Source organism: Akebia trifoliata, chromosome 6 (assembly GCF_017979445.1).
Source record: "Akebia trifoliata isolate Shusen 1 chromosome 6, ASM1797944v1, whole genome shotgun sequence".
Lineage (NCBI taxonomy): Eukaryota > Viridiplantae > Streptophyta > Magnoliopsida > Ranunculales > Lardizabalaceae > Akebia > Akebia trifoliata.
This window is the reverse complement of record NC_141380.1, coordinates 6,287,815-6,312,127: the sequence shown is the minus strand read 5'-3', so window position 1 is coordinate 6,312,127 and position 24,313 is coordinate 6,287,815. Positions and strand designations below refer to the sequence as shown.

The 24,313-nt window shown below is 34.2% G+C and overlaps 1 protein-coding gene across 8 annotated transcripts; it reads left to right on the top strand.

Moving 5' to 3' along the window:
• Window positions 1–11,556: 11,556 nt before the first annotated feature.
• On the top strand, window positions 11,557–23,747 carry LOC147399918 (UDP-galactose/UDP-glucose transporter 5B-like). Of its 8 annotated transcripts, none has more exons than XM_086445488.1 (12): window positions 11,557–12,381; window positions 12,484–12,597; window positions 14,088–14,201; window positions 14,295–14,387; window positions 14,561–14,630; window positions 15,660–15,758; window positions 17,175–17,250; window positions 19,493–19,605; window positions 22,352–22,440; window positions 22,580–22,666; window positions 22,920–22,988; window positions 23,075–23,747. In XM_086445488.1, exons 2-12 carry the CDS (start codon window positions 12,493–12,495, stop codon window positions 23,177–23,179), a joined length of 1,020 nt encoding a protein of 339 aa, XP_086301614.1. In that variant the 5' UTR covers window positions 11,557–12,381; window positions 12,484–12,492; the 3' UTR covers window positions 23,180–23,747. The 8 variants fall into 8 exon arrangements, with proteins under 8 accessions (XP_086301614.1, XP_086301615.1, XP_086301613.1 ...); XM_086445487.1 differs by having other exon boundaries at window positions 11,558–12,381; window positions 14,561–14,626; window positions 17,171–17,250; XM_086445493.1 differs by lacking the exon at window positions 11,557–12,381 and adding an exon at window positions 13,440–13,570 and having other exon boundaries at window positions 12,482–12,597; window positions 14,088–14,190; window positions 14,561–14,626; window positions 17,171–17,250.
• The last annotated feature ends 566 nt before the right edge of the window (window positions 23,748–24,313 follow it).

Below are 24,313 nucleotides of genomic sequence, written 5' to 3'. Positions count from 1 at the left end.
AATGGATCAAGTGAAGGAGATTTAGGCGTTTTATGTAGAAAAAGTTTGAGAGATTGAGGATTCAAGGTTTTCCAAGGAATTGAAGATGATTTCTGAGGATCTTATTAAGGGTTTTGGATCTTTTTCAAGCGAAAAAGCTCTTTCCATCCACTCCAACATCTTCATGCTTTTGGAGATAAGAAATACAAATCTGAACCTGAGATCTATGTGATTCAACTCGATCTAAAGATATGTTTGGTAACACTTCTGAAGTCTAAAATCTAGTTTCTGTTTTTTAAAATCTGGAATCTAAAATTTGGTTATGAAAAAGTTGTTTATTTGTCATTTTTAAAAGCTTTTGGTTACAAACAAAATTTTAAAAGATAATAGTCATTTTGACAATATTACCCTTTTGTAATTCTAATAAATAGTTAACTAAATTGCAAATCTTAAATTTAACAACTTATGGCAAGTTAGCATAGATGCACCTCCTAGTAAACGTAAGCATAAATCATCAAAAAATAACTTCTAAACTCCTTGAAAAAATTTCATCAAAAATGTGAAAATCCATAAGATCCTAATTATCCTATCAAACCACTTGCTTGTCTATGGTAAAACAATATAGACGATATTCAAAAATACTTTTTGATGTGCAAGAACTACCCAATTGGATTTAGATGTAAACTACATAATCACCTCTTCATCATCCATGGAATAAAGAATTCTGAGTTATTCCTAAAATAGACACTAATATCCTATTAAAAATTGTCCAAAACTAAAATGACTATCCTAATAATCTTAATCATTTTTTCTTGAAATACCCAAATCAACATAACCTAAATCCCATACACTCAAAAAATCCTAAAGATTTTTAAATTACAAGTGTATAATCAAAATTACATATATGAAACATATGATGTTAAAAGAAAAAGAGATGTCTATTAATGAATGAGAATGATAGATCAAAGATAGAAAGAGATCTTACTGTATTAATTTCGGGGTAAAAAATATAGTGTTTTCGAACACGAAACGAGAGAAATGGAAAGACCTTGACAGACCTGTCGTAGAGGAAGGAGAGGTCGAAGAGAAAGGAGAGGTAGAAAAGTTAAAAATAAAGGTTTTAGAGTTTGTATAAAGAATGGATAAGTAATATAAATCAATGTTTTGATGAGGGTATTTTAGAAATAAAAAATAAATTCAAAATTCAGAACTTTCATCCAGCGTCCCCCCATCACTAAACCAAAACTTTTGAATTTTAGTTCTTAATTCTAAATTTTGAATCAAAACAAATAGCAATAGAACTTCTGAAATTTGAATTTTAAAGGTGAACCACCTCCATTCAAACTTCAAAAGTGTTATCAAACACACACTAATTGTTTCAATCATATATGGACAAGCAAGAAGAAGAGTGAAGAAGAGGTGAAATGGGTCTTCTTTTTTTTTGACGTGGCAGTAGGGAAGTCATGGGACCAAGTTTACACTCTCCACGTCAGGGTAGTCGATTGAGTATGCCACGTGGAACAGTCAGATTATCACGACTCTAAATGAAAATGAATCAGATTTTTAATTATGTCAACCTCTTTCTCTTCAATGAAACTCACATCCTTAATGTTTAACTTGTTGAGGATAGTAATGCTTGAGGTAGTGGACACCACCACATCATCCATCACCATACATTAGACCATTATAAATAGGACAGATATATGGTCCCTTTTTTGTTGGTGGTTATGTTAGTATGATTTGAAGAACACTTGTAGCAATTCCAAACGTGTTAGGAGGTAGCAGAGGAATTTCACCAGGACAGAAAGGTGATAATGATTTCAAAAGCAAATCTTTGTATTGCTTTTGACTGCAAGTGTGCGGAACTAAAGTTCTTTGCACTCTTATATAGATTAGCAAAGCACCCAGACATGTTCTTCGTTGCGATGAGACTGATTACTAGCCTAGAGGGAGGGCCAAAAGACTAAATAGAAAATCCACCAAGTCTTTGCTTTCTCGTTGCTTCGGCATATATTGGTTCTCTTGTCTACTTAAAGCTTTATGGTCAGCTTTGTTGTTGTCATATTGCCAAGTGTAAGCTTGCTATTTCTGATGATTTCTTTCTTTATTTATAGATAAATATTTGTGGAGGAAGATGGATAGTGGAAAATTGAGAACACAAATGCTAGGGTGACTCGGGATAGATGAAAGATTTTAATAGAAGTAGTCGATTGAGTATGCCACGTGGAATAGTCAGATTATCACGACTCTAAATGAAAATGAATCAGATTTTTAATTATGTCAACCTCTTTCTCTTCAATGAAACTCACATCCTTAGGTTTAAAACTTGTTGAGGATAGTAATGCTTGAGGTAGTGGACCCCACCACATCATCCATCACCATACATTAGACCATTATAAATAGGACAGATATAGGGTCCCTTTTTTGTTGGTGGTTATGTTAGTATGATTTGAAGAACACTTGTAGCAATTCCAAACGTGTTAGGAGGTAGCAGAGGAATTTCACCAGGACAGAAAGGTGATAAGGATTTCAAAAGCAAATCTTTGTATTGCTTTTGACTGCAAGTGTGCGGAACTAAAGTTCTTTGCACTCTTATATAGATTAGCAAAGCACCCAGACATGTTCTTCGTTGCGATGAGACTGATTACTAGCCTAGAGGGAGGGCCAAAAGACTAAATAGAAAATCCACCAAGTCTTTGCTTTCTCGTTGCTTCGGCATATATTGGTTCTCTTGTCTACTTAAAGCTTTATGGTCAGCTTTGTTGTTGTCATATTGCCAAGTGTAAGCTTGCTATTTCTGATGATTTCTTTCTTTATTTATAGATAAATATTTGTGAAGGAAGATGGATAGTGGAAAATTGAGAACACAAATGCTAGGGTGACTCGGGATAGATGAAAGATTTTAATAGAAGTTATCCATTGAGCGCATTTCCCACATTTGAAAATCCTTTTCCCAATGGAATTTACGGCTTAATTTCTAAAATGTATCTGTTTCAATTCCCTATGAAAATTTCTCTTTCTTTTCAAATGGACCCAAAGAAAAAACAGAAGGATGATTTAGATATGCCCTTACATATTTTGATAATATCATAGGGGTATTGCTAACGTGTGCTATGATGAGCACTTATTAAGATGCATTAAATACACCTTGAAAATAAGCACTATTGGAAGATATTTTGGGTAGAAAAAAAATTGAGGTCATTTTTGGTAGGAAAATAAAGTTTGGAGGTAAGGGCACATGTTAACAAAACCCATATAAGAGTTACCCCTCGTGTGATCTCAAAATGATATAGTTCGCCCCCTTACCTAGGTTATTTCTCTTATAGACTAATGAAAATGAATTCAATTCCCTTCTCTTCACGTCCTAGCCAAAGCCCCTTTTATCCCAGAAAATCTATCATCTTCAAGTCGTTAATCAAAAACTCTTGATTTCTTTCTAAAGATCCATCTCCTCTAACTTCTATGGAATTAAATTTGAGAAACACGTTCATTATTAACTTGGTAAGATTTCAAATCTTGCTAAGGGCAGTTGAGTTTAAATGGGTGGTAAAATTAGTAATCAAACACCACACCCTTCTAGATTTCATGGAATAGCTCATATAAAAAAAATCAAAAAATCAAAAATAAATAAATAAATAAAAAGAGGGTTTGATCCAAGGTTTTGAAAATTGGATGCCACAAGGTGAGCTCAATGACCTTTAATAAGATTTGAAATCTTACTAAGTTAATAAGGGTAAACTAATCATTAAATTTTACCCTATCATCCATGTCTTTCATCAATCAATTTCAACCTCTTGTAAAAAAAACCCTAGATTTTGTTCTACCACTAATTGTCTTCTACTTGATTAGGATAACTAATTTGATGCTTCATTGTTTAATGTAGTTTGACGACCACTCTGATCACGTTGATTCTACAATAAACCCAATGATACCACAGTCGGATCCTAGATTTCATTAGTAGGGATATGTATATTGCATTTACTTTTTCATTTTTCATTTCCTTTTGTCTTGCACTAGATAATTTCATACATGCCGAAAATAGGGAGTAAAATTGCCTAAAATGGGTCTCATCGCATGATTTCGACTTCGAGGTCAATGATTTCTACTAGTGCATTTTGACTTTATATTTTTTGTTATCCACAATACGTGAGAAAAACCTATATTTGACGGACCAAAGAGTTAAAATTTTCATTGTCACAATTTTTTTTTGACGAACCAAAACCGTCAAATTAATGGAGGATGGGAGAAATTTGATGGCTCTAAGCCATCGAATTGAGGAAAATCAAAAACTGCATAAGGACGTGGGTTGTCAAAATTTGATTTCTAAAATTTGTGGGCTTTGGCCCATCAAAGTTTCTTGTCAAAATTTTCAGTTTTCACCTAGTGCCAAGCGTTCAATGAAAACTTTCGCAACTTGTTCTACATCTTTTTGCGACGTTCCGAAAATTGCCATTGAATTTTATAGCGATGGATATCTTGCATTTAGAGGTGTTTGTTCACAGCCGCTACTAGCCCATAATTTGTATTGATACTTTGACCACTTCAAGGAGAAAAAAAAAAAAAAAAGTGTCCATGATCAAGTTGAGCCAACAGATTTGGATTCACGATGAATTCATGAGAAAGTGGGATCTCTTTAAGACGTAATATAGTATAAAATGCAATTCTTTGAACATCCGATAAGGGATTAATAGAAGAGTTTCTTTAAGATAAGAAGCTAATCAGATAACCAACTGAAACAGACTCCAACACAGTAGTGGAGCTCTATATAAATTCAAAGTTCATAATCAACTAACTACATAGATGTATATGTTTAAGGAACAATACAAATAGACTGCAACATTTAACAGCTCTCTTTCTTTAATAGCAAAACTTCCGATAAAAACTTTGGTCGACCCTGCCATGGAAATCCTGAATAGTTCCAAACCCTGAAGCACCAAAGTAATTAAAATACATAAACACAAGTTGATTTAGATGTGAAAATATATCAGATGAGAGTTTCTTAACTTACCTCTTTTATAGTTATATCAATTGGCTTTTCCACCATGTTACTTACATCCTTAATGTTGTACTTGTTAAGCATAGTAACAATGCTTGAGGTGGTGAAGATGGGTATCACCACCATATCATCCATCACCATATTATTATGAATGTGAACACTTTTATGAAGCTCACTTAGTAATTTGATCAAACATCTATTGAATATTTTACCAAACACCTTGTATGTCACATCTTCCAAGACCTTACTTGATAATGACAATGAAGGATAATCTAACTAATAGTAGCAAATGTGAAAAAGATAAACAATCACACAAATAATAACACGAGATTTTACGTGGTTCACCTAAAGGCTACATCCACGGAAGTATAAGCGTTGGAATTCGATTTCATTATGAAGAAAACATGACAAATCGATACAAGGAATCACCTCTAGCACTTAGCTTCTTCTTCTTGTAGATCTCAATCTTCTCAAAGCTCTCAACCTCTCCTCTCTTGATTTTCTTTTGTTTTCTACCCTCTTCTCTAGAAAAAAACTTAGACTTGAAGCTTCACTTCTTAACCAAAAGAAAATAAAACCCCTTTTTAGAAGTATCACTTACATAAGTTACAAGCCCAATCCAAAATTACCTTGGACCGACCTAAAAACACACACACAATTCAAAAGTGGTTTAGAATTGTAAACTGTAGATTTTTAACAAAAAATTTGTAAATCACTTTTGATGGACTTAGAAATTTCATATTCGACTGATTTTTGGTAAGAATGATCTACTCACAAATATTCAACTCAATTTGAAATTTTTAAGCCACATAAGACAAACATGTTATCTCCCTAATGTTGGATGCCAAACACACCACCCATATAAATATGGGTGAGGATCAAGGGACATATGAAAAAACATATGTAAAAACAATGTAACATTAATAAATTTTCAAAATATGGGTTAGAAGTTTTGGATTGAGCTGATTTTTTGTGAGAATGATCTCTATGATGGGAAGATAATCCAGAAAAAAAAAATCAGTCCAATCTAAAACTTCTAACCCCATTAAAAGTGATTTAGAATGTGGACCGTTGATTTTTTACCAATTTTTGCCAATAATTTGTAAATCACTTTTGATGGATTTAGAAGTTTCAGATTGGGCTGATTTTTTGTGAGGATGATCTTCTCATCACAGTGACCATCCTCACAAACAAGCAGCTCAATCCAAAATCTCTAACCCATATTTTAAAAAACCATTGTTTTTCCATATGTTTTTACATATGTCCCATGAACCGCCCCCCATATATATATAGGGAAATGTTCAGCAACAAACATTTTGGCAAAACATTTTTCAAAACATGGGTTAGAGGTTTTGGAATGGGCTGATTTTTGGTGAGGATGATCTCTATGGTGAGGAGATCATCATTACCAAAAATCAGCCCATTCCAAAACTTCTAACCTCATCAAAAATGGTTTACAAAAAATGGACGGTCCACGATTTTTCAACTTGTAAACTGGGGCTAGAGGTTTTGGAATGGGCTGATTTTTGGTGAGGGGCTAATTTTTGGTGAGGATGATCTCTACGGTGAGGAGATCATCCTCACCAAAAATATGCCCATTCCAAAACTTCTAACCCCATCAAAAATGGTTTACAAAAAATGGACGGTCCACGATTTTTCAACTTGTAAACTGGGGTTAGAAATTTTGGAATGGGCTGATTTTTGGTGAGGATGATCTCCTCACCGTAGAGATCATCCTCACCAAAAATCAGCCCATTCCAAAACCTCTAAACCATGTTTTGAAAAATGTTTTGCCAAAATGTTTGTTGTTGAACGGGACCACATATATATATATATATATATATGGTCCCGTTCGCCACCCTACGCTTTACCAAACGTGTTTTCTCCTCATCAAAAATCAGCCCATTACAAAACTTCTAACCCCATAAAATATGATTTACAAAAAATGGACGGTTCACAATTTTTAACTTGTAAACATGGAGCTAGAAATTTCGAAATGAGCTGATTTTTTGTGAGGATATATGATCTTCTAATCGTAGAGATCATCCTCACCAAAAATCAGCCCATTCCAAAACTTCTAACCCATGTAAGACAAAACACGTTTGTTAAAATGTGTGGTAAAGCTTAGGGTGCTGAACGGGACCCTATATATATATATATATATATATATATATATGGATTAGGATCCGTATACACATAAAGTTACTCATAAAGCTACAACGTGTTTTGTCTTATATGGGAAAAAATGTTTGGAATGGGCTGATTTTTTGTGAGGATGATCTCTATGATGAGAAGATCATCCTTGCCGAAAATCAGCCCATTAAGAGACTTCTAGCCCCATGTTTACACGTTGAAAAATTTTAGACTGACCAATTTTTGTAAATCACTTTTGATGGGGTTAAAAGTTTTGGAATGGAATGATTTTTTGCAAGGATGATCCCTTCACTACAGAGATCATCCTCACAAAAAATCAGCCCATTCAGAACCTTTTTAACCATATAAGACAAACACGTTGTAGCTTTATGTGTCTACGGAACCCCACCCTATATAAGACAAACGGTGAGTCGTAATGTGAGTCGTAATAGGGGTCGTAATAACGCCATCCTATATATATATATATATATATATATATATATATATATATATATATATATATATATATATATATATATATATATATATATAGAATGGCGTTATTACGACCCCTATTACGACTCACCGTTTGTCTTATATGGGCAAAAATGTTTGGAATGGGCTGATTTTTTGTGAGAATGATCTCTGTGATAAGGGGATCATCCTGGCAAAAAATCATCACATTCCAAAACTTCTAACCCCATCAAAATTGATTTACAAAAATTGGACGGTCTAAAATTTTTTAACTTGTAAACATGGGGCTCAAAGTTTCATAATGAGCTGATTTTTGGCAAGGATGATCTCCTCACCATAGAGATCATTCTCACAAAAAATCAGCCCATTCCAATCATTTTTGCTCATATAAGACAAAACGGTATGTCGCAATGTGAGTCGTAATATGGGTATACGAAACCCGACCCATATATATATATATATATATATATATATATATATATAGGGTCAGGTTCAAGGGCCGTCTGAGAAACCGTCTAAGAAAACTTTCGACGGTAAATAAAATTTTAAAATATGGGTTAGAAATTTTGGATTGAGCTGATTTTTTGTGAGGATGATCTCTATGATGGGAAGATCATCCAAAAAAAAAATCAGCTCAATCTGAAACTTCTAACCCCGTTAAAAGTGATTTAGAATGTGGACCGTCGATTTTTTACCACTTTTTATCACTAATTTGTAAATCACTTTTGATGGATTTACAAGTTTCTGATTGAGCTGATTTTTTGTGAGGATGATCTTCTCATCATAGTGACCATCCTTGCAAAAAATCAGCTCAATCCAAAACCTCTAACCCTTATTTTGAAAAACGAAAGTTTTCTTAGACGGTTTCTCAGATGGCCCTTGAACCGCCCCCATATATATATATATATATATATATAGGGAAATGTTCAGCACCCTAAGTTTTACCACACACTTTAACAAACGTTTTTTGTCCTACATGGGTTAGAAGTTTTGGAATGAGCTGATTTTTGGTGAGGATGATCTCTATGATTAGAAGATCATCCTCCCCAAAAATCAGCCCATTCCGAAATGTTTAGCCCCATGTTTACACGTTGAAAAATCGTGGACCGTCCATTTTTTGTAAATCAATTTTGATGGGGTTAGAAGTTTCGGAATGAGCTGATTTTTGGTGAGGATGATCAGATCATCCTCACCAAAAATCAGCTCATTCCGAAACTTCTAACCCATGTAAGACAAAACGCGTTTGTTAAAGTGTGTGGTAAAACTAAGGGTGGCGAACGGGACCCATATATATATATATATATGGGTCCCGTTCAATGGCAAACTTTTTGACAAAACATTTTTCAAACATGAGTTAGAAGTTTTGGAATGGGCTGATTTTTGGTGAGGAGATCATCATCACCAAAAATCAGCCCATTCCAAAACTTCTAACCCCATCAAAAATAGTTTACAAAAAATGGACGGTCCACGATTTTTCAACTTGTAAACATGGGATAGAAGTTTTGGAATGGACTGATTTTTGGTGAGAATGATCTCCTCACCGTAGAAATCATCCTCACCAAAAATCAGTCTATTCCAAAACTTCTAACTCATGTTTTGAAAAATGTTTTGCTAAAAAGTTTGTCAAAAAGTTAGCCATTGAACGGGACCCATATATATATATATACATACATACATATATACTTTTACTAAGACAATAGATGTCTGTCACTGGTGTCTTTTACTTACTTTAGAATCATACTTAGAAAGCTTGCTAAGTCCAAACTATTATTATTTTTGACCTCTCCTACTTTTATCAAATTTCCAAACCATTGTTATTTTTCGGCAAACCTTGGATTTTGTATTTACACAGTCAAGATCGTATTTAATTTCTTTAGTCGGCAGAGATAATTCATACATTAAAAAATATATATTTTTTCTTCTTCTTAAGGCAAGGGTTGTTTAGGTGAAAAATCTTTATTAATTAGGTTAAATAATTACAGCCCAAATGTTAGGTTCATTTGGTAGAAAATTCCTATATTAAGAAATTATGGATATAACAAACAAATTAAACCAGTTAGAGGATCTTAACCATTGGATCAAGATCAAAAAGGGCAAAGCATATGGTCCACCATCAAATCACACCAATAAATCTTTTGAACCATACACACAGGTTATGAGATGGCCCATGCATCAAGTTTCAATTAATCACAAGCTGGGCAGTGTACCAAAAGGATTCAATCTTTGGGCTTTAAATATTGCTCCTTAAGTTGGCCCATAGTACTTTTCTAACATTATCATTTGGATTTGGACCACCACGTCTCCATCTATTACTAGTGATTGGTTGTTAAATACATAACATCAAATTTAGATGTTAATTAAAACACAATAATTTTTTTTTTCTCTTTTTTTTTTTTTTTTTTTTATAATGTTTCTTACCTAATAACCTCCTTCAGTCCTCTTAAATAAGGAAAATACTGAAGTAACATTCAAATTGACATCGTGGGAGGCAATGGTGCCCACAAAACCATAATCATAGATGCTTCTCACTCGTATCTCGATGACAAATATCTATGATACGGACGCATAACCACATCAGCAATATTCCCATGGTGGCCCCGCGCACGATTCGGTGACGAAGTATGACCTCGCAATACTATTGGAGGATTTTATGCGATTTTTTTTAAACACAATCTTTTTTTTATCTTTCACTAAAAATCCTAATTATTAACTAATTATAAAGACCTCCAATAGAACCCATTGCCCGGTGATTTTGAATTTAATATGAAATGGGAAATACTTCCCTTACAAACATAATAAGCTTTAATACTTACTAAGGGTTGTTTGGCTAAAGTAATGTACCACATCAGCAGTCCAACACCACTTTTTTTTTTTAAACACATCTTTTTCTATTTTTCACTAATTAAGACTTTTAATTATTAACTAATTACAAAGACCTCTAACAGAACCACTACATGGTGATTTTAAATTTAAAATATCAATTCAATATGAAATGGGAAATACTTCCCCTATAAACATAGTAAGCTTTAATACTTATTAAAGGTCATTTGCCTAAAATAGATTACCACATCAGCAGTTCAACACCACAATCCTCTAAACTTCGTCCAAAAATTCATAATAATAATAATAATAAATTATTTTAAATTATTTTGAACTTAATCTAAGATTTTGAAATCACCGTGTGTATCAAAATTCCTCATAACTCCCAAACTTAAAATTGAAATTCAAAGGTGAAAAATGATTTTTATTTTAGAATTTTTTTCTTCAATTTAAAATAATTTATTATTATTATTGTTATTATTATTATAAGTTTTTGGATGAAATTTAGAGGGTTATGGTGTTGGACTATTGATGTGGTAAACTATTTTAGGCAAACAACGCTTAATAAGTATTAAAGTTTAGTATGTTTGTAAGGGAAGTATTTCCCATTTTATATTGAATTGATATTTTAAATTCAAAATCACCATGCAGTGGGTTTTGTTAGAGGTCTTTGTAATTAGGTAATAATTAGAAGCCTTCAGTGAAAAATCGAAAAAGATGTATTTAAAAAAACAAGTGGTGTTGGACTGCTGATGTGGTATATTACTTTAGCCAAACAACCCTGAGTAAGTATTAAAGCTTATTATGTTTGTAAGGGAAGTATTTCCCATTTCATATTAAATTGATATTTTAAATTCAAAATCACCGGGTAGTGGGTTCTATTGGAGGTTTTTGTAATTAATTAATAAGTAAGGGTTTTTAGTGAAAGATAGAAAAAGATGTGTTTAAAAAAAATCGCACAAAATCCTCCAATAAGATGGCGAGGTCATACTTGATCACCGAACCGTACGTCAACAAAATCGCACTCTAACTAACTAACTTAGGAAAGTCCTCAGTGCTCCACATTGTGACCTGGCTCGAAATTTCGTATGCTCTTTGTTGGACTGAAGCCACGTCATTTATAAATAATAAAAAAACCAATTGAGTCACTCTATCTCTATCTCTATCTCCTTCTTACTTCTTCTCTCCCAAATGAAAACCCTTGATTCCCAAATCTTCCTATCCATTGATCTCTGCATGTTTCTAGAATCGATTAATCTCTTTCTCTTAGTCAATTTCATCAACCGTTGGAATGATCGTTCGTCGAGGCAATAGACCTGGATTGGACTAGAAATGATTTCGATGCTCAATTTTTGTTAAATTAGGATAATCAGAGAAAATGAATTTCTGAAAGGGTTTTTGTGGTACTTTTTTTTGGTTTAATTGTTTCTGAAATTAGGGTTTGAATTCGGAATTTGGGTTTCTTTTTCGGCTCGATCGTAAAATGGGTAGCAAATCCTTTGGGGAGATCGATCTTAGTTCGTTGAATGCGTCTCTGTTTTGGTTTTAATCCATTATTAAAGAAATTGTATGTTTTTTAATGACGTGGTTTATGTTAACACGTGGCATCGTGACTGTACATAAGAGAGAATGAAGGAAATGTTTCCCAGGTCGAGCGAGTACCAACTACCATGAGAGCGTCAGGTTATCATGAGTCCGAGCTTTTATTTCCTCTCTTCTCTCTTATAGATTAGATTATAGAACCCTCCGCCTTCAACCCACACGACCCTTTTTCTCTGGTTTGTCTTTCTCTATTTCGCTCCTCTGTAATGACACGTGTCCCTGAGACTCTCTCTCTCTTAATCGTCTTTGCTTTTATCAAAACTCACTCTATCGATCCCAAAATCTCGCACTCTAAATCCACATCTCTCTCTCTCTCTCTCGATTCTCTTTCAGGTGATCATCAATAGAGAAAATCCACGTGCGATCATCCATTAAAGGTTCTCATCCTTTGTTATTGTCTCTTTCTATCGATCAGTGTTGTTTGAAGTTTCGATTGATGGTTTGATGAGGTTTTTTTTTTGTTTCATTTGGTGTAACAGAGAGCTTGCATGGCTGAACCTCCATTATCTGCTGTAAAGGAGAACCTTTTGTGGAAAGGGGTTTTCGCAGTATCTGGGATCATGACCACTCTAGTTATCTATGGTGTATTACAGGCAAGATTCTTCAATCTTCCCTTAATCATCTTCAATGGTTTATAAAACTTTATTTATACATTATTCATGTTTAATTTTTCTTTGGTTATTTTTGGGACACAAATTCATGGTAATAGAGGAGAGTTATAGGTTGTTGTTGCACCAATCCAACTGTTAAAGTAAGAATTTGTTAAATAAAACTTGCAGTTTTTTTTTTTGGGGTTGTTGTAAATTTGAACACCGGTTTATGATCTGGGTCTTTGATGGTATCTGTGATTGTTAGCTTAGGAATTTTATTTCAATCTTTGTCGACAAGATGACTTGATGGATAATAACGTGTGGAGGGTTATATTGAGTGATTCATTCAAGCATGGAAGGAATGAAATTAATGGGATTTCTAGAGAGATTTTCTGAATTTCCACATCATTGATATTGGGATTTGATCAAATTGGAAAGTGTTTGAGATAGCAATGCAAGTGACCAAGGAATTATTATTTGAATCATTTAATGGTGCCAATTTTTTTGCACTTCCCGCCCAACTGTGCTTTTGGTCGATAAAGCCAAACTATATTAGGATAAACCCTCAACAAAAGTATTGGACCTACAAGAGAAGGAAAAAGCAGGTTGACAAAAACAGGAATTCGAATTAAGGAAATAAACTAATTTTTAGGGTGTTTTTATCTGTTACCTATCTAGAATTTTATTTATTTTCTGAATTAATGATTTGTTTAGAAGTAGACTCCACATTGTTTGATTTGAATTAGGAAGTCTTTGGTTAGAGAGTTCTATAAATAAGGGTACTTACTGATGTAAATGAAAGTTACGAAAGTTTTTAATAACTAGTGAAGTTTATTTGATTTTAGGAGATTTTGGTTGGATCTTTCTTAGGAGTTTTAGCTGACTGAAGCTGTTCTTCATGACTTGTGAGGATCAAACCTAAATGATCCTTTATATTAGGTGCTAAGTGGGAACATCGATAGGCATACCTCATAAGGTTGTTCGAGTAACTCATTATTCCTTCTCCATTTTGATGCAATGGTCATTTTCAGTCTTCCATGTATTCCTTCAAAGTTGTTACTTGTCTCTTTTCCGTCATACTTATAGTAATATATAGGATCATTTATGTGAATGAAAATAACTAAGGGCTTGGTACCATCATGTAAAAAAAGGGTCATAGCTTTTCTTTCCCACTTTCTTGTATAGATGCTTTCTTTTATTTGATTTTCGCTTATTGATTTACTTTGGATGAAGACAACAAGTTTATTGCACTCTTCTAGGGATATACCAGTGTCTATGTGGGGACAACAATCGGCATGTCTCATAGGTTATAGTTTGGGCAACTCATTATCCCTTGTCCATATTGGTTTACTAGTCATTTTCAGTCTTCAATATATATTATACATAACATAAAAAAGCATCAAAACTTTTCATTCCCATTGTCTTTATATGTGCTTTCATTTATGCAAGCTACATGTAAGTTCTGAATAAAAATAGAGTTAATTTTCTTGCAGGAAAAGATCATGAGAGTTCCTTATGGGGAAAATAAAGAGTTTTTTAAATATTCTTTATTTCTTGTTTTCTGCAACCGCATTACAACGTCTGCTGTGTCTGCAGGTGCTTTACTGGTAACAACTCAACTCTATTCACTAATTGAATTGTAGAAGCATCTTTATCAACAGAATTTGTCTGTTTTCTTTTTCTTTTTATTCTTTCTGTAGGCAAGTAAAAAAGCCTTGGTCCCTGTTGCCCCAGTTTATAAATACTGCCTCATATCAGTATCAAACATACTGACCACAACATGCCAGTACGAGGTAAATAATCCTTTTGTCATGTTTCCCTAATGAGAAAAAAGAAAGAAAGAAAGAAAGATTTGTTTGTTATTAATTTGCATTCTACTTCTCCTGGATAGTTGTCTTCAAATGGGAGTTGAGAAAACTGACAATTTTTGTTGGAAGAAATATATTGACCACAAAAATTTATTCAGGCCCTCAAGTATGTCAGCTTCCCAGTTCAGACACTTGCAAAATGCGCCAAGATGATACCTGTTATGGCAAGTAAATCTCTATTTGGTTCGGTATAGTTAGTGGCTGTTCAGTGGTCTTTTTGTTTTAATCCTTTGCCACTTTTAAGTCATGAAAAACACTGGCTGGTCAGTCTACTTTCTGTTTTAATCCTTTGCTACATGTTGGTTTTAGTATTTTATTTGCTGGGAACATATATTCATTGTTTTTTTCTTCTACAATCTCCCACACCTATCCTGCATGAAATGCTCAATGATTATGTACGTTCTCTAACTTTAATGTTGTGTGTACAGTTAGTTTTAGAATGAAGGTGGTGGGTGCATTTTTTTTTTTTTCGCTTAGAGATGCTAGATGACCTTGATTTTGAGGTAGCTAGTTCAATCAAGGTAGTCTTGTTCCCATCATATCCTCACCCATCTCCAAGTTTTGGATATTGGACACTACCACTAATCTTTCATGAGAAGATGACTAGAGAAAATGATATTGAACCTGTCTTCATTGGTGAGTGGATCCATCTTTGATGATGATGCCATGTATAGTGAAGTAAGCTTCCAAAATTTGATTTAGTTGGAAAGTAGAGTAACAGTTTAGAGGTTTTCATTAGGGAAAACTGCCTGCTCATTTCATTCATGAGAGACAGACTAGGATTTATATGTCCACAGCCTAAATCAATTGTAATTAATTGTCACATTTGAGAGCAAAATACCAGCACTATGCTTCTTCATTTTGCAGTTTGTAAGGTAATATTTTTTATATAGTTATAACTATAACTACCAATCATTAGTAAAATCAGATTGAGGAGCTCCTAGAACTTTCCATTCTTTTCATTGTTTTGGTAAGCAAGGTTATTGTGATCACTTAAATCTTTGAGTGTGGATAACTTCTCATGAACACGCTATTAGGCTCAATTCGTGAAATGAGTCCTACTCTACATTTCTTTAGTTCGAAAGCATGTCAGATTTCTGTTCCTTGGCTTGTTCATGTATATTTGGTTGTACATATCAGTACGCATGTTTTATTCTCCAGCTCAGTCTTTGTTTTTTTTTTTTTTTTTTTCAACAGGTTTGGGGAACAATTATCATGCAGAAGAAATACAAGGGCCAAGACTACTTGTTCGCTGTACTAGTGACACTAGGGTGTTCATTATTTATTCTATATCCGGTAATAACTAATGATGCTATTCTCTAGTCTTCAATTTCCAATGCTACTCTAGCCAAGAAAAAGCATATGTTTCTCTTGTACTCGAAAGTTTGGGCATGAATCGAACCGGACTCTTGCTGCATCACTTTCATTCAGTATTCCCAATTGTATTTTCCATTGCTTTAATTTTTCCCAGTAGAAATATTATTATGTTTCCACTTTCTACTTGTTCATAGGCGTCAAGTACCATAGAGTAGACACTATCTTGCATTTGTATCTTCTAGGCAAGTCTTATGCCTTTCAAGTTTCACCACTGGGGTATAGCTTGTAAGTTCTGCATCAGAACATGTAATATTTCTACTAGATGGAATTATACAAGATTGCAAGATTGAAACTATGTCCTTGGCCTTTTGAAGCTTCTATTGTGAATTGTGATTAAGAACATTGTTTTTAGATGTGGAAGTGCGTGGCAAGGTGGTTAGATGGGCTAAAGAATTAGAACTTCGCCTCATGCCATGGGGCATAAACCTCATGAACGTGCCTACTATTATACAACAAACAAATAATAGGATAGATTCAATAAAAAATAGGGAAACATATGTAAAATTACAATGTTCTAGTTCATATGGAGGAAGGAATGTTTTTGCAGCTTTATTTTAACCTAGAATATAGCTTATTGTCAATCTAAAGGATTGAAGAAAAAGACACTAAATTGAATTGTTAAGGTGCTGACATACATTTACCACGTCCAATTCCAACATATACACTTGGGACACATGCCTTTGACAAAAGACAATGTGAGAAAAATATGTAGGGTGAACACCTTTTCAAAGCCTGAATGGATGCCAATTTTGACAAGTCTCAGGGCCATTTGGTGAAGCCTCATCTTAAAAGTGTATGTTGCATGGATATGTGTGGGTGTCAAAGTCCGTCACATGTACAAATTGTCTAATTTTTCAAACCCTGAAAAATAAGATTCGTGGACTCAACATGATGTTTCCTATAATTTAAAATTTATAAAAAAAATGAAGCAATTATGTTTAGATTGTAATAAAAACAATAGTTGATTTTGTGGTGAGATATTATATGTCTGTCTAAAGGTGGGTGCATGATGCATGCCAAATTTATATCATTGTCTATCATTTCTGACAATGATTAGATATTTTATTTTAATTCCTGCTTCTCCTTTCATGAAACCACATGATGATAGTGTTAGGGCTTTCAGTTTTGGGGATTTGTTTTACCTGACAACTACATAGTTTATGTAGCCCATGTTCAACCCTGTTCTTAATTTCCTGAAAATATATAAGAATTATTATAGATCTAAAAGTATGTCATTCTACCATCTACGGCAACTACTAATATACATAATGTGCTCATGTTTGATTTTTAATGGAAGCTGATGAGCTGTTTCTGTCTGATTATTTATGTAGGCAGCAGCAGACATTAGTCCTTATAATAGAGGAAGAGAAAGCACGGTTTGGGGTGTTTCTCTAATGATTGGTTATCTTGGGTAATGATGCCATGCCTATTACTCTTTCAGTATTTATAACTTTTATGCTATAATATCTTTTAAATTATGCTCCAAACCACGTTGCTGGGACAAATATCATCCCTGGGGAAACCGTGGGTGACAGCCTAACACTACAACAGGATTTGTTCCCTGCCACCTAGGGTGTTCGCTAGGGTTGACATGGCATCCAGGCAGCTGTTGCCAGATTAGTTCCCATGCACCTGTGGAAACGGGCTTGGTTTCAGAAGTATTTCCCCTTTGAAATCTTATATTTTGAAGGTATATTGAATTTAGTTTATCCCAAAAGTTCCGAATGACAAAAACCCAGAATAGGAATTATTGGCCCACATTTGCTATTTCTTTAGCTTTACCCAAGTACCAACTTATATATGAAATATTGTATTAAAACAAATCAAAGTGATATGTTACAAAATTTGCTCGCAATACTGCGTGTTTTCACCCTTTTTGGCAAGGAGTTAAGGTATTCTAAGTACTGTGTTGGATGTGCAAATGTCAATTGATGCTCACCTGCTATTGATGGAAACTCAAGAAATGCCATTGCTTGGTGCTTAGGGAAAAAAGAGCGCCCGGGAGATTAACTAACACAATTAAATAATATTGGAGATCTGAGTACACGTCCTTATAGTGTACGTACATAGAAGTGTCAGTAAATATGGTGATTCATCAGCTAGACAAGGTCAACTAAATATTCTCCATATTTTTGCAGTGGTCCTTTGCTTCCTTTATTTCCTTATTATATATTTTGTCCATTATTAAGGAGAAAGTTTCGAGGGCTACTCTATGTGCAAGTGTTAAATGATAACTTTCTAATTTGACATGGTCTCGCCCTCTTTCCTTGATATCCACAATGTAGCATTAGAAGGAAGTAAGGAACCACTTCTGACCTTAATAGAATCCATCATGAAGCTTTCTAGCAAAGAAAAGTCCCTTTCTCTGATTCAACAGGAGCACACACTCTTATCATCCAAGTTGAGCAGGGAAATAGGATTCCTGATGCCCCTGATATTTGGCTTAGAGCTTAGATATGATGCAATCCCAATATTGGGGTTATGTATCTTGCCATTTGGATTGCTGTTTGTATTCAATATTTTGGGAGGATGAGATTTGAATTCATTTTCTTGCTAACCAAGGGATAAGGTATCAAATGTGGGATTAATCCTAATCGTTTCAAATAAATAGTTTATCATAAAAGTTCATTTCTCGTGCTTTGCAGGATTTCATTTTTCACATTTTACTATTTGTCAGATAGCTACCTGTGATATTATCTTTCATTTCGGCTATAAAAGTTAGTGCAACCTGTATATATACAGTTGGTTTTTTCCCTTTGTTCAATAACTTTTCTTACTGATAAAAAAAATTCAGATCAATTGGACCATTCATTACATGACTTCCTTGTAGCACTACCCATGCCTAGTCATTTAGTATGCCAAGAATGTATTATGTGTTGTGCAAAAGTGTGCAACAAATAAAACGAACTATGAGCAAGAGATTAAAAGCAAAATGAAATAGAGAAAACAGAAACAGGAGACACGATTTACATGGTTCGGCAAGATACCTATATCCACGGGCAGCGATGATCAATCCACTATCTTCAAAAAGATTTCTACAAAGCTCATCAGAAAACCGTATTCCCCTGTTACACCCATTCTCTCTCTCTTGCGGCTCTCCTTTTTCTCACTCAGAGAATGAAACCTTAAAATACCCTTTATATACTTAGGGTTACAAAGAGGATAAATGGGTTGGATCATAACCCAAACCAAATGGGTCAACAAAAATTGGCCTTGGGTCGTTAACGGATCATCAAGAATCCAGGTTGAATTCATGACAATTCTCCTACATTCTGTAATATCTTAATGCTCATCAGCAGAATCATCATTTCCATTCTGATTTTTGGAACTATGGAAGCAAATTAAAAGACAGACCAAACTACCTTGAGGCCAGAGTTTCTGCTGGACCAGCCCAAAGTGCATTGGACTGGTCTAATTGTCAAGTTTCTACTTTCAGATATTCTTCAACCATCCGTTAATGAAGTTATTGCATATAATGGGTACATTGTAGTAACTAAGGTGGTGGATGGTATTGTTTTATAAGAATTGACCAGGGATCGACGAAAAAAAAGCTTTATTTTTCACTTGGTCCTCTACAAAAAGGTACACTGGCACTCAAGTGTAATACCAGGCTTGTTGATCTTCAAACATCCTTTACTATGTATGGTCAACAGGTTCGATGGCTTCACAAGCACATTCCAGGACAAGCTATTTAAGGGCTATGATATGGAAATACATAATCAGATATTTTATACAGCGTTATGTTCCTGTATTCTCAGTCTGAGTGGTGAGTTTCTGCTTCTTTTCTGAAATGTGTTTATTTATTCTGTTTAGCATTTTTTTCTTGATTGGAATGTTCTGCATCACATTCTTTTTACTGATTGTGGGAAATAAGTAACCAGGGCATAGGGATGATGTAGTAGTGTTTCCAGTCATTGTTATTTTTGACTTGTGAATGTTTATACGTAATACTTTGGAGTAGAAGAGAATCTAATCGGAAGAAATGGCTTGAGATAGAATCGAGTGAATAGAAATCAAGCCAGCCAATCCATAAAGTTCGGTTAAGGCTTTTGATGTTTGTGATAGTGAGTCTTTTTTTTAAGCCATAATTTTGACACTAGTTCTGTTTATATTTGAGCCTTTCTTTTTCAGAAAAGAAAGGCTTGACCATTTCTAGAACAATGTTGAGCCCGTTTAGAGACCTTGGTGGTCCCTAAATTGATTCCAAAGTTAAAGACACCTTCAAGATTTCTAAATGATTCTGGTTCAACTTGCCTAATGTCGACATTTCCACTGATATCAAAGACACCTTTGCCGTGTAGTTTTCATTCAAAGAGACATACTTTCAAGTGAACATATTTGTTTCCCTGGTGTTGGACTTGACTAGAATTGAAGACTCTTACTTTCTTAAGTTTTATCAGAAAGTTAAATTGGGTTGGACCAGAAATTTACTCTTCTGTGTCATGAACTTATGTGAAGCAAGGATCTCTCTTGAACGGATACATGATGTTCTGATGAGATGTTGGCTGCCCACCAATCCATTATATACTTTGGTATGAGTTGGGAATCATTAGAAAAGACAAATACTAGACACTACTCTGTTTATTAGACCTGACAGAACCTCAACTTGGAGCAAGACTAGTATTATAGGCTTGAGATTGTTCTTTAGTACTTCAAGGTTGGAACATAGAGTTATCCCGGCGATGAGGATTCACTTCTATTCAAACCTTGATTTTGCCCTGGGTTCTGCCAAGACGGGTCAGAGTGGTTAGTAATTAGTTGGTGAAGGCACTTGTGATAGCAATACTTCAGACGTTACCAACTTAGCAAGTTGTCACCTTTCACTTGAGCTACGAGATTGATCCTCTTCGACAATGTTGCCTCTCAGCTCTATGAACATTGTTAGCTAGGAATTGGGAGTTCAATAATTTGTTTCATTGAAATCAATGAAAGGAATAGGCTGGGTTGCTTTTGTTGGGCCGACTAGCCTTTTATGGTAGTCTTCTATGGGCATGTATCATTATGGGTTGCCGCTTTGTTCTGTACTCTTCAGCAGTGGGTTTCAATATTATTGCAAACTACTTTTGTATGCATTATTGGAAGTAGTTTATTATGAATTTTCTATTTATTTCTATGTCAGGACATTTATGTCCATTCACACATTAGTTATTATAAATATCTGCCAAGCTCTCATTATGAAGCTTGACAATTCTTCTCTTAAATTCTTTCTACATGATGTTAAAAATCAAATTTCTAGGTGTTATAAGAAAAATTTTAAAATTAATTGCATATTGTACAAAAATATTTGATCATTTATATTGTCGAAAAGATCTCAAAGAGAGATTTCTAAAGTACTATTTTTATCGCAAACTAACTTATAGTTTGGAACCTTCTGTAAATTTAGGCAACTTATGTACAAAACTGCCCTTCATAGCAACATTACCAAAGTTTATTAGCATAGCTTTTATTTAAGTGGCAAAAGTACACATCACCATGATGCCCTACTACTGACGAACTCAAGTTTTTTTTTAAGCATGGTATAGGTTAGTAATACGTCAATAAGGTTCATGCTATTACATTTTGACGAACATTACTAAATGAAACTATTTCCACTTCCACAATATATCTTTTTAGTTTTGTTAATAAAAAGATATAAAAAAAAATTTTAATTAATATTAGTTTATATGAATAATACATCATTCCAACAGGCTAAAGTATTCTAAAATATGGTAAATCAATCTTTTCGAAGTTGTATGCCTCAAGGCTCCGAAAAAAGACCTTTACAATTTTAAGTAGCTTTTTCCCTCAAAGATACACACACCTTATTCAAAAAGGCATTGAAAATGTTTATGCCTTGGGGAAGACACTTCTTTTTACTCAGAAATGTGTGTTATGGGGATGTGTTGTATTTCTTTCATTTTTTTCCCTCAAAGTTGCCTCTTATGACAGTTAATTTGCGCAAAGGACCTTTATTTTGTATTGCATCTTTCCTTTCGGCCTTAATATCTAGAAGTCTCACCAGATTTACAACTCCAACAATCTTTGGTTGCAATTCTTCTGTTTCTTCTTTCCTCATTTTTTCTACTTACTTCTTCCCTATTTTTATTTCTCTCTATGGCGAACCTGTTCCTTTGCTTCTTCTATTCTTACATTACTACTTGACCTGCAGCACCCTAGGCATATGTAAATACATTAATGTTTGTTTTTAATTCATGTTTTTTAACCGAATATTTAATTCACACTTTTTTGTGATTGATGTTTTGTTGTAGCACATAATTCTAACAATGATCTTGACCCTCACAAATTCCTATATTCTTCTCTCTTTTTTTCTAATTTGTTATTTTGATCATGAATACTTTGCTGATGCTGACAAGTCCTTTATTTTATGTTTCCACCAAATTCTCTGCAAGATCATATTTTTATCAGCACTATTTTCTTTTGTCCGTATCATCATTTATCGTATTCTGCCACGTAGAGCTCACCACTATACTCTGCAATTACTGATTATGTACCTTTTGTGTATTCTGAATTAGGACTTGTGTTACAGGGACATCTTCTTTTGGCCGTGGATTTTGTGTTTCGGCATAATGATTGCTTCTTCGATATTGCATTGCTTTCTACTGTAAGTAATATTTTCTCTTACTTATCTATCTACTACTTGTCTCAAACTCTCATTTTCGTGTTCCTTCTATAACACCTATCACCATGAACAAAGATCAAGAAACTTAAAGAAATCTTTACTAACTAATATTTGATTGCAGGTAGCGACAGCTAGTCAATTCTTCATTTCTTACACAATCCGGACATTTGGTGCTCTCACTTTTGCCACCATAATGACCACAAGACAGGTAATGAACATCCTAAACATTACAGTTGCACTTATTTATAGAGTGATTCTATTTCCACACCAACTTTTCCTAACACCACACCAATCACATGTATATCATCGAAGAATTAGCACACATCTTGCGGTGCCATTGGTAAAAGTTGGCGTGGCAATAGAAGCTCTCTTATTTATATTGGAGTTGTCGATAAATATGTTGGGAATTATATATATGGTTCTGATCCATGGTATCTTATGAAATTCTCTCGATGGGCAAGTTGGTGAGCATCATGTTGTCATGCATATGGTTTGCACATCCCTTGAGCTCAAGTCAATGGATTGGAGCGGTAGGCCTAAAAGCTCAATTCCTTAAACAAATTTTCTGTTTTTGTGTTTATTTTCATCCAATGACACTCTTTGCTACAAATACCAGGTCATCGTGTTTAGTTCTCTTTATGCAAAAAGCTTTCTTAGAAGCAGACCTCAAAAGCCAACACAGCCAGAAAATGTGAATGGTGGGGGTGCTGGGACCCCCTGATAGAAGAAGAGGGATCTCATGGTTACTATTTGATTGGTCTTGAATTTCACTTTCATATCACTATTCGATTTTGGTGAGAGTTAAGCTATCACACGGTCCAGATATAAATAAAATATCAATGAATGCAAATAGAGACGGGGGAGACGTATGGATTGAGTTCCATATAGTGTATTCTTTGGGAGTCTTCCCTCACCTCTTAGAAGGTTAAAACCAAGAGAAATTGCTAATGGAGAGGTTATTACTGCCCTTGAATCCATTTTTTCCATTGAAATGGTGAATTTAAAATTTAATACCTGTTTGTTGCAACTTTTTCACAATAGCTGTTTATTGTTGTTGGTTCAGTTAATTTTTCCACAATGGGTTTTAAGTATAAGCTGCTTAGAAGCTGTTTGTTGTAGTTGGTTCAGCATTATTTATATCAAAAGAAGTTGGAGCTAAATTATTGCTGTATTGAAGTTTATTTTGTATTCAATGGTAACAAACTGCATAGGTATCATGTTAACTGTAAATACTAAATACTACTGTTTTGAAATGTTTATGAATTTGAGATTTGGAAATTTTGAAGGAACCATTGTCGCATTATGACACATGGCTTTTCGTATTTAATTCACATCCCGACTTTTTATTGATATTTGGGGTACCTCCTTGAAGATGCTATGTGTAATTAAAGGAAGAAGTTTCCTTCAAAGTTTTTTCGATTGGGATCCATTGCTCATGGAAAAGAAAAAGAAAAATAGAGCCCCTTTTCTGCTGTAATTATAGTTGCAGAAGAAATAGCTGCAGGCGATAAACAAGGCATTGGGCACAATGGACAATTCACACTGGAACTGGAGCTCCCAGTTGTCAAATGTGTTTGGGACCTAATGTTGCATTTGTAAGAGGAAAATACTGAAGTAACATTAAATTTTACATCGTTTCACACATTGCTGATATGGATGCGTGTATAGAACCATAGATGCTTTGTATCCAGATAAACCTCTACGTCATCAATGTGAAAATTTTAATTTTACTCAATACTTAAAATACAAAAAGCTGACATTTGTGTCCCAAGGCAAAGGTAAAACAAAACGAATCACCTATCAGTTTATGAATTTGGGCTGATAATAACGAGATAAAAGCCAATCATATCAAGCA